This window comes from Hydractinia symbiolongicarpus, chromosome 7 (assembly GCF_029227915.1).
Source record: "Hydractinia symbiolongicarpus strain clone_291-10 chromosome 7, HSymV2.1, whole genome shotgun sequence".
Lineage (NCBI taxonomy): Eukaryota > Metazoa > Cnidaria > Hydrozoa > Anthoathecata > Hydractiniidae > Hydractinia > Hydractinia symbiolongicarpus.
Window position 1 is genome coordinate 14,243,447 of NC_079881.1, and position 13,689 is coordinate 14,257,135.

Sequence of the window (13,689 nt, forward strand, 5' to 3'; positions counted from 1 at the left end):
CAGATCGCACACACATGGGTAACCCGTACTCATCTACTCCTTTTAGAAAATCATTCAAGACCACAGTTGCTTTGTTGCTAGATGTACAATCCAGACTACGGATGATCTACTGTATCCATCTATTGCACCTATAATCATAGGTGCAATAATCATAGAGTACCAATTGTACCAATTTGTGATTGGTATCTAGATGCCATAAGTGGTTAGATCCTTATACACTCGTCGACTTAGCCTTTCATTTTTCATTCACCTTCTACCATCGGAATCAACCTTTTTATGCTTTCACGCACCTGAAATCGGTAAATGCTTATACCTTGTTGTTTCAGCACCGGAATCAGCATTCCCTCTCCACAGTTTGGATACTCTGACGTCAGTTTAACCAAAGAACTATCAAGTTCATTATCAGTCATAACATCAAACTTTTGAACTTTGAGATCGAAATCCAGCATTCGTCTGTAAATAGTTCGCTCAGAGACTCCTAATAACGAAGAAATCTCTTTTACGTAGAATGCTTCAGCTAGTAAATCTTCCAAGATATACTGGTTGATTTCATACTTTGGAGCACCAACATTTAGATTGAATTTCCTGGCTGGCGAAGATTAACAATAAACGTTGCATTGGTTCCGAAGATCCATGATATTTTTTTGTTCTGTCACACCTAATCCTGCCAACTCCAACAAGGACAGCTTAGGTACAATATTAGGTGCGATCTTTTCCACAGCAAACTTTGGAATTTTATCTGTAATACAGAGACTTGTTAATATGTCTCTCATTTTTTTCTCCACCATCTCTAAAAGTCTGGTTCTGATACACACGTAAAATTTGTTTACCGATACAAGAAATCACAAATTTTTACTCTCTATCACTAAGTTTTTCACACTTCCTCGTCATATAAGTACAAAGATTTGAATAAAGAAAATTCGTATAATGTTGAAGTCACGTATTATTGTGAATGAAACTGAACATAATAGAAGAATTGACATCATAAATTGCGTTTTCTATGCACAGCGTAAAATGAAAAACAAACTGAGTATATATATTAACAAACCCCATATAATGTTGTTTGAACCTCATTATAATGTTAAACAAACCGCATATAATGTTGTTTGAACCTGTGTTTCGTATAATATTAACAAACCGCATATATTTATTAACAAACCGCATATGATGTTGTATGTCTCATATAATGTTATATCAACCTTGTATAATGTTTATAGCACCGCATCTAATGTGAAATAAACCTATCATATGGACTGCTTGCATCAACAAATGAACCTCATATAATAAGACGCAACATATGCTAAGCATAACTGATCACTTAAGGCAGTTAAGGTCTTCAATACAGGCCAACTTAACAAAAAACAGAACCTAAAAATATAAAGGATTATTAAGTGTGACACAAAAAGACTACAAATTGTGATTGATTTGGAGTTACAAAGTGTCACAAAATTTGATGAAAAAATATGTTATGGAAGAATAAAAATGTACTGATTTACTTATTTCATGTTGGGTAAGAGTTTTTAACTTTGTGTTTATAGGTTTTCTCAATAGTAATAATTCATTAGGATGATAGCGATTTTGCAAATTGTTTAATTAAAACAGAAAACAATAGTGATCTACTGACCTAACTGCACTTGTGCAATGGGTAAATGTTTTTTTATTACCTCCAACGATGCTTCATGGTATCTCATTTGCGCTTTCATTAACTGCAGGAAGAATTAATTGATGAATTAAATAGTAGGCCAAGATTTGTACTGGAAGATGAAGTAAAGAAATATCATAACACCAAATTAAGACAACTACAAAACGAATATGCTTTTTTATTTCAAATACCTTAAAAAATGGTTCTATCATCAACAACAACAAAACAGAAGCACTGAAGCTAACAAAAGTGACAGAATGAGAGAACAAATGTAATAATAAACGGGTCCCAGGGCAAGAACACAGATTTTATTTATGATTTTATGCCAATTTACACCCTACTTTTATGCTATCTCATGCCCTTCACTTCTAATTTCATGCCATTTTTAAGGAAAATTTAGCTAATTTTATGCCAATGCCTAATTTTAATAACTGTATGGTTCAGTGGTCCTTACTAATTTCTAATAGATTTGACATATCTCCTGCGAAAACTGGTTAACCCTTGGAAAACTAGGTAAACACATAAAAAGTGCTTTGAATTTGCTTTGTAAGTCTATACTGTTACCACCAAGGTTCATTCTTCAACAATGGGTTAAATCAATCAAGTCTAAGGGTTTGCCTCTCAAATTTGTTTCTGAAATCTGTGTCTCAAGACTCTTCTAATCTCACTAAGATGAAAAGAAAATGATTGATCAAACACGTTTTAGAGAAAAGCCTTTGACCTGTTGAAGAAAAACAAAAAACAAAACAAAATTAGCTTCAAACACAATCAAGTTAAAGTCAATGTCACTAACGGCAAACAGAATTATAACACAGCTGAAAAAGAATGCCATAAGTGATCTAAAGGATTTTTTCTTAGAATACTGTTCTTTAAGGTCATCTTCGAACTTTCGTTTTCTTTTGGTCCCAACTTCTATTTTTGAGAATGCTTGCTGTACTAAACTTCTATCCACTTTCTTATGAGCTAGAGCTTCTGAAATTTTGTTTTTGCATCATCTGTAATATCATCTGCAACTATTAAACTCGGTTTACACTTTTCAATTTCTGTATTAACTGAAGCCACCTTGTTCTCAATCAGCACATTTCTTGCTGACTCTTTAATATCCTTCTTCCTTCGAGCAGCCTATGCATCAGCAATTTCTTTTCTAGTTACCCTATCTGCATCGTCCTCTGAAAACGATGCCTTAACATCAGATATTAACCCACAGGTGATGTTAAAATTTATGAAACCAGCAATCATATCTAGGTCATCTATCACCATCCTCAGTGCAATTCGCTTTACTCATCTTAATTTTCAACAAGATCAACGACAGTACAATGTCCTACAAACAAAGAACCAACACATGCACATGCAACCTTATTATGACGGTTAGACCAATAGGGTAAGTATGCATTATGCTGCTTCTTCACTTGAATTCTTGTAGTTTCATCAAACAAAAAAGAATACGGTACATTGTTAACATCATATATTAATTTCTTTCTAAGATTTTCTGCTATATTACATTTTATACTTTACTGCGGTTAAGTGTTTGCCATACTGTAAGATTTAGCAATACTAGAATTAGGGAACATTAAACAAAATATGTCACTGTTCCCCTTAGTCGGCGGAGCAAACAAATGGTTTTGATCAACTATCTATAAAGCTTCTAAAATTTCTGCCTTCGTTTCTAATCTTCTTGGGTTAGGAATAAACTGCCTGGACTAAGACTTAACTTGCAATCTTTTGAACTACAATCGTGGTCACAATATGTTGGACAAGACAGCTAATTTAAGTTTGCCACCACAAGTAATTGCGCAGGCTATTTCTATATTAGATTCACGCATCTTGAACTTGTCAATGTTCAGAGTGGACTCAGGACTTCCGATCTTTACTTGGTAAATTCGAAATACTTAAAATGTGATAATCCTATATTAAATTAATGAAGCCATTACAGTGCACCCAAAACTTTGAGGCCAAATAACTTGGAAACAAGGTGGTGACGTCAATGATTTTTCAACGCGTGGGTAACTAGGGACTAAGTAAGTTTCCCAAACCTGGGTCCCCGAATCCGTTTCGGAATGGACGGGTTGATGAACATTTGTCAAAAGTACACGATCCTATACATTTTCTTGATCAGCGTTTCAAGATCTATACAATAAAGCCAACAGGTACACAATTTTTTTAAAAAAAAATTGGGTCTTGTTAACTACTCATCAAAAGTACATGATCATATACATTTTCTTGATCAGCAGTTTAAGCTCTACACAACATGAAAACAAGGTTCTAATTTTTTTGTGTGAATGGGTTGCTGACATTATCAAAATTCAAATGACGCTTCTTTTTTATTTTTATCCTGCCTCAGTGGATTTTTGCACGGTCTTTATAGACTAGTAATTAATATTATGAAGGTTTACGGCCTTGAAAACACAAATTTCACAATAAGCTGAAAATTTATCATTTTTAACTAAACTGAGTCGCTTTTTTCCACTCTGGATGGTTATGTTGTTTTGCCCATATAACTAGTATAGCTATATTTTATACACTAAGTCTAAAAAAAATAGTATTAATATTATGAAAGTTTACGGCCTTCAAAAGCGAGATTCCAAAAATAAACTACTCCCTTTTGACTAAAGAAATTAGTTGGGTTTGGATAAGTGTTCAATCAATCCTTATTGTAATTACTAACCTTCAAAAAAGTTGTTCTACTGTCTTCTCAACTTAAATAATTGCTACATAAAACTATGGGAAATGTCATACGAGTAATAAATGCTGAGTAAAGAGCAAACAATATGTACAATAATTATGATTTTCAAGAAAAAATTGCTCTTTTATGATTTTATGCCAGCTGGGACCCCTAAAACGAACAACTAAACTAACCCCTCAGAGATTTTGTACATGTTTAAATTAGCGATGTAAATATGTACACATAAACATGCTTAAACAAACAGTTACAATTTGCTTTAGTAATCCTTTGATTTAGTTTTATTACATACATCGTGGAGGTATTATCATAGAAAACTGAATTGCATAGAGGAAACCATCTCACTAATTTACATGTAACAATCCGAGTTTAACAACTTTTAAACACTGAGTCAGAGAATATACTGAAACAAACAGAAAGAATTTGCTTACTTTCATGAACCACTGAGCATAAGTTCTTTCACCAGCTACAAAAGTAAACATCTCAGTAGCTAAATTATCCTGTATTTGTTGAAAGAGGGCTGTTTGATCTTCAAGGTCTCCTTTTAATAATTCAGCTTTTGCAACAGCATCCACCTTGTTGCCACCACTAGTTTGTGACACTTTCACTGCATTTAACCATCTAAAATTGCAGTCAGCAAATACAATGCAAGCTAAAATTTATTAATTTACTTTATTGTGTTTTCACCAGTGGTTTAAATGCAATACCTAAAAACAGTCACACTAATAATATGTGACATGTTTTGCGATTTGGGATACTGGTTAAAATTTTTGTTGAAAAAACGGCATAAATACCTTACCGGAAATTAACAACTCATAAAAGTTTGACAGCATAAAATTAATGTGGTTTTCCAAAAAACCTACATTGTGGATGCATGAAATTCGCAGGGTTTGGAAAAAGTCTAGTGATAACTTAATTTTCAGTTAAAGTGTACCAAATATTCTGATGATTCATCATACATTTCAAAGGACATTAAGGACAATGATTGAACCAGCAAAAGAGAGGGGAGTGAGAGTGATTAAGAAATAGATGAATAGAATACCTGGTTAATAAATCGCCCATTCCACGTTAAAAATTCTTTGTGGACAAAGTTTAACGTTCTTAAAATTAACACAGTCACAATAATAATGTATTACTTAATTAACACATATATGAAATTAATGCGTCCTAAAATTAACACAGCTGAGAGGGAAATCGTTAATTTTGAAAAAATCATACATACAAAAAAATTTCTACACTGTAGTTTATTTTTCTACGCCAAGTTTAATTTTTTTATTTTACATTGGCAAAAAATCATGCAGTATTTTGTTACATAAAAAACCTTTCTTATGAATCTTAAACATTGCTGTACTTTATTAAGAAACAATTAACTGTAAGCGATTAAAAAAATATCTAAGTTTTTACATTGCCGTATGTTACAGAGAAACCATTAAGAAACTTTCCTACAAAGTTTTTACATCCCCATATTTTGTTAAAAGACCATTAAAAATAACCTTACGTAGTTTTTCTTTCTCAAAAACGTGCATTGAAAAGGGCCTGGTAAAAAATTATGTGGTAAGGAAGGACTTGGTTCAACTGGATCTTGGAAATTAAGATTGGCAAATTACAAATCGCATATAATAAAGAAGATGCCATCCTGTAGAGTAGTACGACATTTTACGGAAAAGTGTACCAATGACGCGTTGTGAAACATTCGTTTTATTATTATTGACGTAGTTAATAATGTTAAAAATCTTACGAAGGGTGAAATTGATTCGTTATTGTTGCAAAAGGAAAAGTTTTGGATAGGAACGTTAATAGGGAAATGTTTGTCTATAAGAAGCAAGAACAACTTTCCGATTTTCGTAGATACGTTTACGTTATAAGGAGGATTAAACCATATTATATTTCTTTTTCTTTTCTTATTTTCTGCGAGATTATCCAACTGAGGATTGCGAAAGTATGAAACTATAGTATTGAATGTAAAAATTGTCTTTGTTTCATTCCCGTGTGTATAAATCGCTCTTTTTTTTTAGCACTGTTTTAATAAACAAAGAGAAAGAAGAAGAATATATATATATCAAAAAACAAAAAATAGTTAAATGAATAAATATTAATAAGTTCAATGCAAGAGAAGCGGCATTTTATTAAATATATTTTAGAGTTTTTTGCAATAATTTTATTTATCCAAAGTGGTGATAAACTGTTTTTTAATGATGCCAAAAAATGTTAACAAATTTTTCGCTAACAGTTTGTTTGTACATTGCTGCAGGAGGCAACTGAACTATACTCGAGAAAAACAATCGCTTTTTTTCGTTGTAATATCTTCAGCTTTTTTCATGCACAAGTGATCCCACAAAGTCCAAGGGACCAACAGTATGTTTTAACGAAACGTTGCTTCATACGTTGACAAATGCTGTTTGCTGTCTCGAATTACAAAAGCTGCAACTGCCCTGAACCTTATTCAAAGGGGGGTGATTCATCCCTATTTTCCCACCCCAGCTCCCTCTTTAACTTTTTTCATATGTGCGGTGGTTGAAGGTTCAGTGAAGTTCGTTCTAACTTGTGGTTTTAATAGCATTTATTATCATTTACTTTGAATGTTTATGAGCGTCACACATATTCTGCATTTTGTGATAACGGGAAATTATGAAATTAAGTTGCTTATTCGCAAAAATGAACAAAGATGTGTATTATCTTTTAGCAGTAATGTTGTTAAGAAAGGAGACAAGGATGAGAAATATAAAAGAGAAAGAAAAGGTTTTGGGTTCATGACATATCTGAAACAAATTACACATGGTTTATTTCATCCTCACAAGTTTTATTTCCGGTTGGGTGTTGAGTCACATATTTTGTGCCACAAATAAGGCTCTAAATAAATTTTGATTTGTGTATTTCATTGCAGGTTCTTGCGCATGTCGCCAGCAAGGTTGGAACATCTTCTAAGTTTAGTTGGGCCCTTAATACAAAAAGCAGGATAAGTGCTCAAGAGCGCCTGATTCTAACGTTAGCTTTTTTAGCTTCTGGTGAGTCCCAGCAATTACAAGCTTTTCATTCCACATGGGGAAATGTACAGTTAGTAACGTAACTTGAGAAACATCTACTGCTATAAACAATTGCTTGAAGGACGAATACATTTTAATTTTTTTCTTTACACGATGTGGGTTATACAAAGGTGCGGTAAGTAAAACACATTGATTGAAATTAATGCGGGTTATACGGAGGTGCCGGCTATCTGATAGCATCTAGTTCATAACTCCCTAAAAAAGCTGGTTTGCGGGTTATACGATGTGTGGGTTATATACCGGGAAATACTGCATTGCCTTTTTAGGGCATGGCGAACTATTGAAGATTTTTTCTGGTAGATGGTGGCTTATCCACAAACCAATATGTGGCAATGTGTCAATTGTGGAAAAATATACGCTAGCATGTATAGTATTACATTACTATCTACGTTTAACTGATAATGCCTCAGTTGATTGATGCTTCCGGACAGTTGAGAGAGGGATATTGCATACTGAAGTAGACTCAAACTTATGGAATGGTTTAGTTGATATTTGCCCTGTTCAAGATTCCCGATACCTACAAGCTGTCCAAACGAGGGAATCATTGAAGAGCTATTTCAACAGTGAAGAAAGCAGTGTGAAGTGGCAAACAGCATATATTCGGAGATCCAGAGTTAAAAACAATTGAAAGTACTTGTTTAAAGGGGAATTATGTCCAAATATTTTTTCTTTGGAAATATATTTTACAAACCCTGTCTTCATTGTCATCATCATATTTTCAACTTTTTCACATGGTTTATAACCCAGAGCACCCAAAAATGCTTAAAAAAAAGCAAAAAATAGTTAAGGAATTTTTTTTATGTATTGCTTATTAAAGCATACTTTGAAATATATGTTGTTACTATTTTCTACCACTTATTTTCAAATGAACTATTGAGTAATTTATTTGTGATTTTATTTATATGTGTTAATAGCCTTTTAGGTACACTAATTTTTTAATGTACACAGATACAAATTAAATTTCTTCTTGTTGTGTGTTGTGTTTGTAGACGTTTCTCTCCCTGTATTGTTTCTTTTTGCATTTGATTGACATTTTTATTATAACACAATCATTTTCCCTCTTTTGTTTCCTCATGTAACCAAAAAAGTATTAAACGTGCCATTTTCAAATATTACTTTATTAGCACACCAGGTGTGTATTCTGAATGTGACCTCGATAGTGCACTCAAAAAGAATTCACTAATACATTTGTCTTGTTGCGGTAATAACACAAGCTTGTTTCAAAAAAGTTTTAAAAATATAAAGTAGTAAACAATCTTAGAGAAAAGGAAAGCATACAAGAAAATACATTTTGGTTTGGTTGCAATTGCGTCTGAAACTAGGCATGATGCTTTAAAAAAATAATGACAGTTGAGGCTTATTCCAGTTTATGCCTTTTGCCTATACGCACGCAACCTCATTCAAAGGGGGGTGATTCAACCTCTGAATTTCCTTATATCATTATTGCTGTTCGATATAAAGCGTTCTTCAATTCTTTGAAGCAAAACAAAAGCTAATTCACAATGATAAAACAACATTAAGGAACTAAGTTATATTTTTGTGATTTCATGGACTAGCTGGATCAAATATCAAAAAACAATTTTTTGGGTAACTTCCCTGTTAAAAAAAGGCAAAGATGCTTTTCGGTAAATTGCCACAACTTTTTTACAACAATAACTATTTCCCTTGACCAAAAGCAAAATGGTAGAACAGGTGAGAGACAACAAGGCAGACTATACCTATTTATAAGGAAATTGAAAACACTGTATAACCTATTATTTACTTAAAAGTAATTAAGAATATTTATATTCAACATAACCTTCTGTATTATCTGGTAATTTGTAAAGCCAAAAGTCCATTTTGATCTTTCAGCACATTCAAGGTGCATTAATCAAAGTACTTATTAGTGTGTCATGCTGGTCATTTTGAAAGTAAAAATCATTTTGACTTTTTTTAGACTTTTATATTTCTATTGTTTAGCAGTACTCTTATTACGATTTCCACACTCTCTCTAACACACAGTTCTGGAGATCATTCTTCTAATTTTCTTTTTTTATCTTCTCTACCTTCAACAAAATGTTTTTGAGATGATAACAATTGTTAACTATGAAAGAAGTTTTTTGAATTTATAACAAAATATGTTAATGAGAACACCTTGTAACTAAGCTTTTCAATCAATTCTTAAAAAAATATTGTGATGTAGAAAATTCTTAATAAAAACTTTTCTAACGATTTCTTAATAAAATACAGCATTTTAAAAACTTTATTAGGTAGTTTTTTAATAGTTTTCACAATGATGAAGGTCTCAGTATACTGATTTCAGCAGTGGAAATCCCTCAGCAAAACAATAAATATAGTTATGCTATGTGTGATGAGAGTTAGAAATTTGAAAATGGCAGCGTGCTGTAAATAAACAGCATTCTGACTGTTCTGTCTTGACAGAACAGTGAGAATCAATACAAACCTTTAATTAATTGGCAACCACACATAGAACATCGACGTATCGCATTATCAACTTAATTTAACTTTGCATATCAGGCTTCCACACTTTCACGTTGGTAAATATTTTCACATACATAAAACATTATGTGGAAAGAAGCATTGATATTTATATAAATTTGCTGGTCTATTTTATTATTTATGAAGTTTTTTCCTGTGTAGCTGGGGTTTTTTATTTTACAAACTTATTGAAAACGCACTACAATGTGATCTAGAATGTTTCTTTTTATTGACATCACACAAAAAGAGCCAGGTGCATCATTTGAGTCTTAAATGCTGTAAAATTTATATTTTTAGATGTTTTATCTAGAATTTGAAACTAATTTTGGAACAATTTTTTATTGTCACCTAGGTCACGTTAGGGTTTAAACCCAAGTATAATCTCTGTTTTTTTTCTATGATTTAAATTTTCTTGGCATAAAAATAAACAGCATAATAACATCACAGATTTTCGTATTTTATTTAGAAAATTTTATTAATAAATCATTAGAAAAGATTTTCGACATCGTCACATATTTTTAAGGATTGATTGAAAAGCTTTCTTACAAGGTGTTTACATAAGCGTATTTTGTTATAAATTCAAAAAACTTCTTTTGTATTAACAATTGTTATCATCAAAAAAATCGTTATATTTTACTAAGAGATGACTAAAAAGCTTTATTCAGAGCTTGAACATCGTCATTTCGTAAAACCATCACAATAACCTTACAAATAAAAACAAATTCATCTTAAAAGTACAGCATACCATTATGGCATCATAAATATTTTCTATGGTGTTTAAAAGTATCTACAGTGTAGCAATGAAATAGTACAGTATTGTACTTAAATACTATGTGTAACAAAAAACACTATACTAGCAATTTTATCAGCGTAAAATTATAGCACATTTTGGAAAAACAGGAGTATCTTAAATTGCAAAACATGTAACCTATGCAATTCCTAGATTAATTGACGGAAATTCATTATATTGATCCTACAAACAGATTGTACCTGGTTCTGCAAGCATCCATGTCTAATCTAGTTTTTGACAATTTCTTTTTTGTAAGTTGAATATTAGGAATGTCAACCTTTAATCAATAAGAGGAAAAAACAATTATAAAGTTGAACAGGCTGTAACCAGTATAGTTATGGAGGAAGTAACAATTAGAACTTACCTCTATTAACTTCTGAAGTGGTGCTAAAACAGTTTCATCGATTTCTGTTTCATAAGTAGCTAACTCTGCAGATATCACAGACTGCGTTTCACCAGCTGACATCAGGACAGAGCTATAAAAGTTAGGCCATTACACAAAATTTAGCATTACAAATAATTTATAAATAAAGCGTCACAACGGTGGCAAAAGGTTTCTGTGGAAACATTTAACAATGCAAGTCATAATAATATACAGATTGTAAATTTTTTTGCCTTGTTTTTGGTCGGTTCAATATTTTTTGCTACCACAAATTACGTTCACAACAGCAATTTGTAAAAATCAATTGCTGTCTAGATTCCCTATGCTTACAAAGCCAAGTGAATCTATTCTTCTTGTAGCGATAGACTCGAAATATTAAACACCATACCCTTTCCTCCCTAACTGCATTAAGCACATACAAATATTATCTGCAATTTAGCACATTTTAATCTGCAAGAAATAGGTACAGCAAAATTCAAAAGAAGAAGTAGTTATAAAAGGTATACCCTAAAATGGACATATCTCCGAGCATTTGACCACATTCTAACATACTTTGACCAAACTGAAACTGGTTCAGTTTTTTCTAAAAGAAAATAAATATTCATACTAAAAAAATTTGACCTTTTTCCGAGAATATTTTGGTTTGCTGAACAGTCAATATTTGTGATCAATTTACTTAATTTTACCTTTCTTCGCTCAGCATCAGGCCCACTGCTCAACATACATGATGCAAGTTTTCTGCCTGTGGATGAACAAGCAATTTTGATTTTTTCCAAAGATTTTTCTACCTTTAAAAATAAGTACATGAACAAGCAATAAATAAAACATCAAGTAATTGAAAAACTCTAAACTAGTAGATGTACATACGTGTTGTAAATCTTCGGTCAGTAGATCAGTTTTCTCTGCTCTACAACAAAGTTTAAAAAACAATTAAACCGGAAATTTAGTGGTACCTGCAGTACACATTTCTTTTTCCCATTATGCCAAACTAATTTTATTTTCTATTAAAAAACGACACAAAAGCTATTAGAATGTAAACAAGAAAATTAAGTTTAGGAGCCAATTATTACTTCTTGAAAAAGTTATGCTATTGAAGTTATTGGCACTGGAGAAGGAAAAAAAATGGGAAATATAAAAAGAGATTCTGGGGTCACCAAATTTACTAAGAACGAGATCATCTACTGTTAAAGAATTTGAAACTACATGATCACCAACCGCTTATTAAATACTTTTGTATATCTCCTTTTGATTTGTTAACATTACTGTCTTGGGTAGCTCCCCTTGCTTTAAAAGAAGAAACAAGACTGTGAGAATCGATCAACCCAAGTGAAAGATTATGTGTTACTATGAGATACTTGTTATTGGAGATACCCAGGTAACAATCACCCCCAAAATTCCGAATGAATCAAACTATTGTTGAAAGAATTATCCCTGAAATATGTAGGATCATTTGCAGTGCATTATCTGGGTAAACTAACTAAAACCTCCAAGCACTCTGGAAGAATGGCAACATGTAGCACAGATATGTGATAAGAAATGGAACTTTCCAAATGCTTTAGGTGAAATAGATAAAAACATGTTGTGATGCAGGACCCAGCAAGATCAGTTTCAGCATTCTTTACATAAATAGCAACACAGTATTGTGATTACGGCAGTGTGTATGGCACTTAAATCTTTGCTGGTGGATATTGGAGATACAGGAAGGCAAAGTGATGGCTGTGTTGATGGGAACAGTAATCTTTGCTATCAAAATAATCTACTTAAGGTGGCAGTAACCCTTTTTTAGCCTTTCAAAAAGATGGATTTTTCAGTCAGTGTATTATTAAACTTCCTTTATTATTTCCTGAAAATATTGGCCTTCAGGCATAAAGAAACAGTTTTGTTAATTTTTTTAATTTGCTGAGTCAGCAGATATACTCATTTATAAATATACAATAAAGAAGAAAATATAGCTTTCACAAGGGTTGTTTGTATCAAAAGGGTGTGCAGAAAACTTTGTTTTTTTCTTACTTTGTTTCTTTCTTTCTTTTTTCTAAAAAGAAACGAAAATGCTATCAGAAGTTAAAACTGTTGGGGTGATGCGCAATAGAGATCAAAGTTGGTGAAAGATAATAGTATTACAGCTATAAAATGGTGACAAGTGTGCAATAACAAAAAAATACAGATATAAAGTCCGAAAATAACCTTTCGTAACCCAGTAAAAAAAATCCGGGTTACTGCCACCTTAATATCCCCAAAGCAACCTGAGTGAAATCAGGCATTGCCTTATACTTTTATTGGTGATCATGCTTTTCATGCTCAAACCGCACACGATGAAGCCTTACCTACTCCTAAACTTGTCAACAGAAAAGCGAGTATTCAACTACAGGCTCTGAAGAGCTTGCAGAGTAGTAAAAAATTTATTTGGAATTGCAGCAAGCTGTTTTCAAAAGCAAGGCGGAAAAAGTTGTATTACTAAAGCAGTAATGGCTTTACACAATTAATCTAGTTAACTAAATCCACATGTGGGAGCTTTATGCTAAAGGGCAATCAATAGCGAAAGCAGGGAAGAGACAGGTATCCTTTTCATATACAACTATACTTAATGACTGTTGAATACAGTCAATACCTATAGCTACTGCCAAAACTATGTTAACAGAGAAGGCAGAGACGTTTTTATTCCAGGAGTATGGA

The 13,689-nt window shown here is 32.3% G+C and overlaps 1 protein-coding gene across 4 annotated transcripts in view; it reads right to left on the reverse strand.

Moving 5' to 3' along the window:
* LOC130648965 (rho GTPase-activating protein 44-like) overlaps positions 1–13,689 on the reverse strand; it is a 51,301-nt gene that overhangs the window by 26,125 nt on the left and 11,487 nt on the right. For 3 of the 4 annotated variants that reach the window (XM_057455119.1, XM_057455120.1, XM_057455118.1), the window contains exons 3-9: positions 11,884–11,923; positions 11,703–11,804; positions 11,523–11,599; positions 10,999–11,110; positions 10,835–10,911; positions 4,754–4,943; positions 1,625–1,706 (exon numbers count right to left, since the gene is read on the reverse strand). In XM_057455119.1, coding sequence (XP_057311102.1) covers positions 1,625–1,706; positions 4,754–4,943; positions 10,835–10,911; positions 10,999–11,110; positions 11,523–11,599; positions 11,703–11,804; positions 11,884–11,923 — 680 coding nt within the window. Of the gene's footprint in view, positions 1–1,624; positions 1,707–4,753; positions 4,944–10,834; positions 10,912–10,998; positions 11,111–11,522; positions 11,600–11,702; positions 11,805–11,883; positions 11,924–13,026; positions 13,049–13,689 lie in introns of all 4 variants that reach the window. The other variant, XM_057455121.1, reaches the window with a different exon arrangement.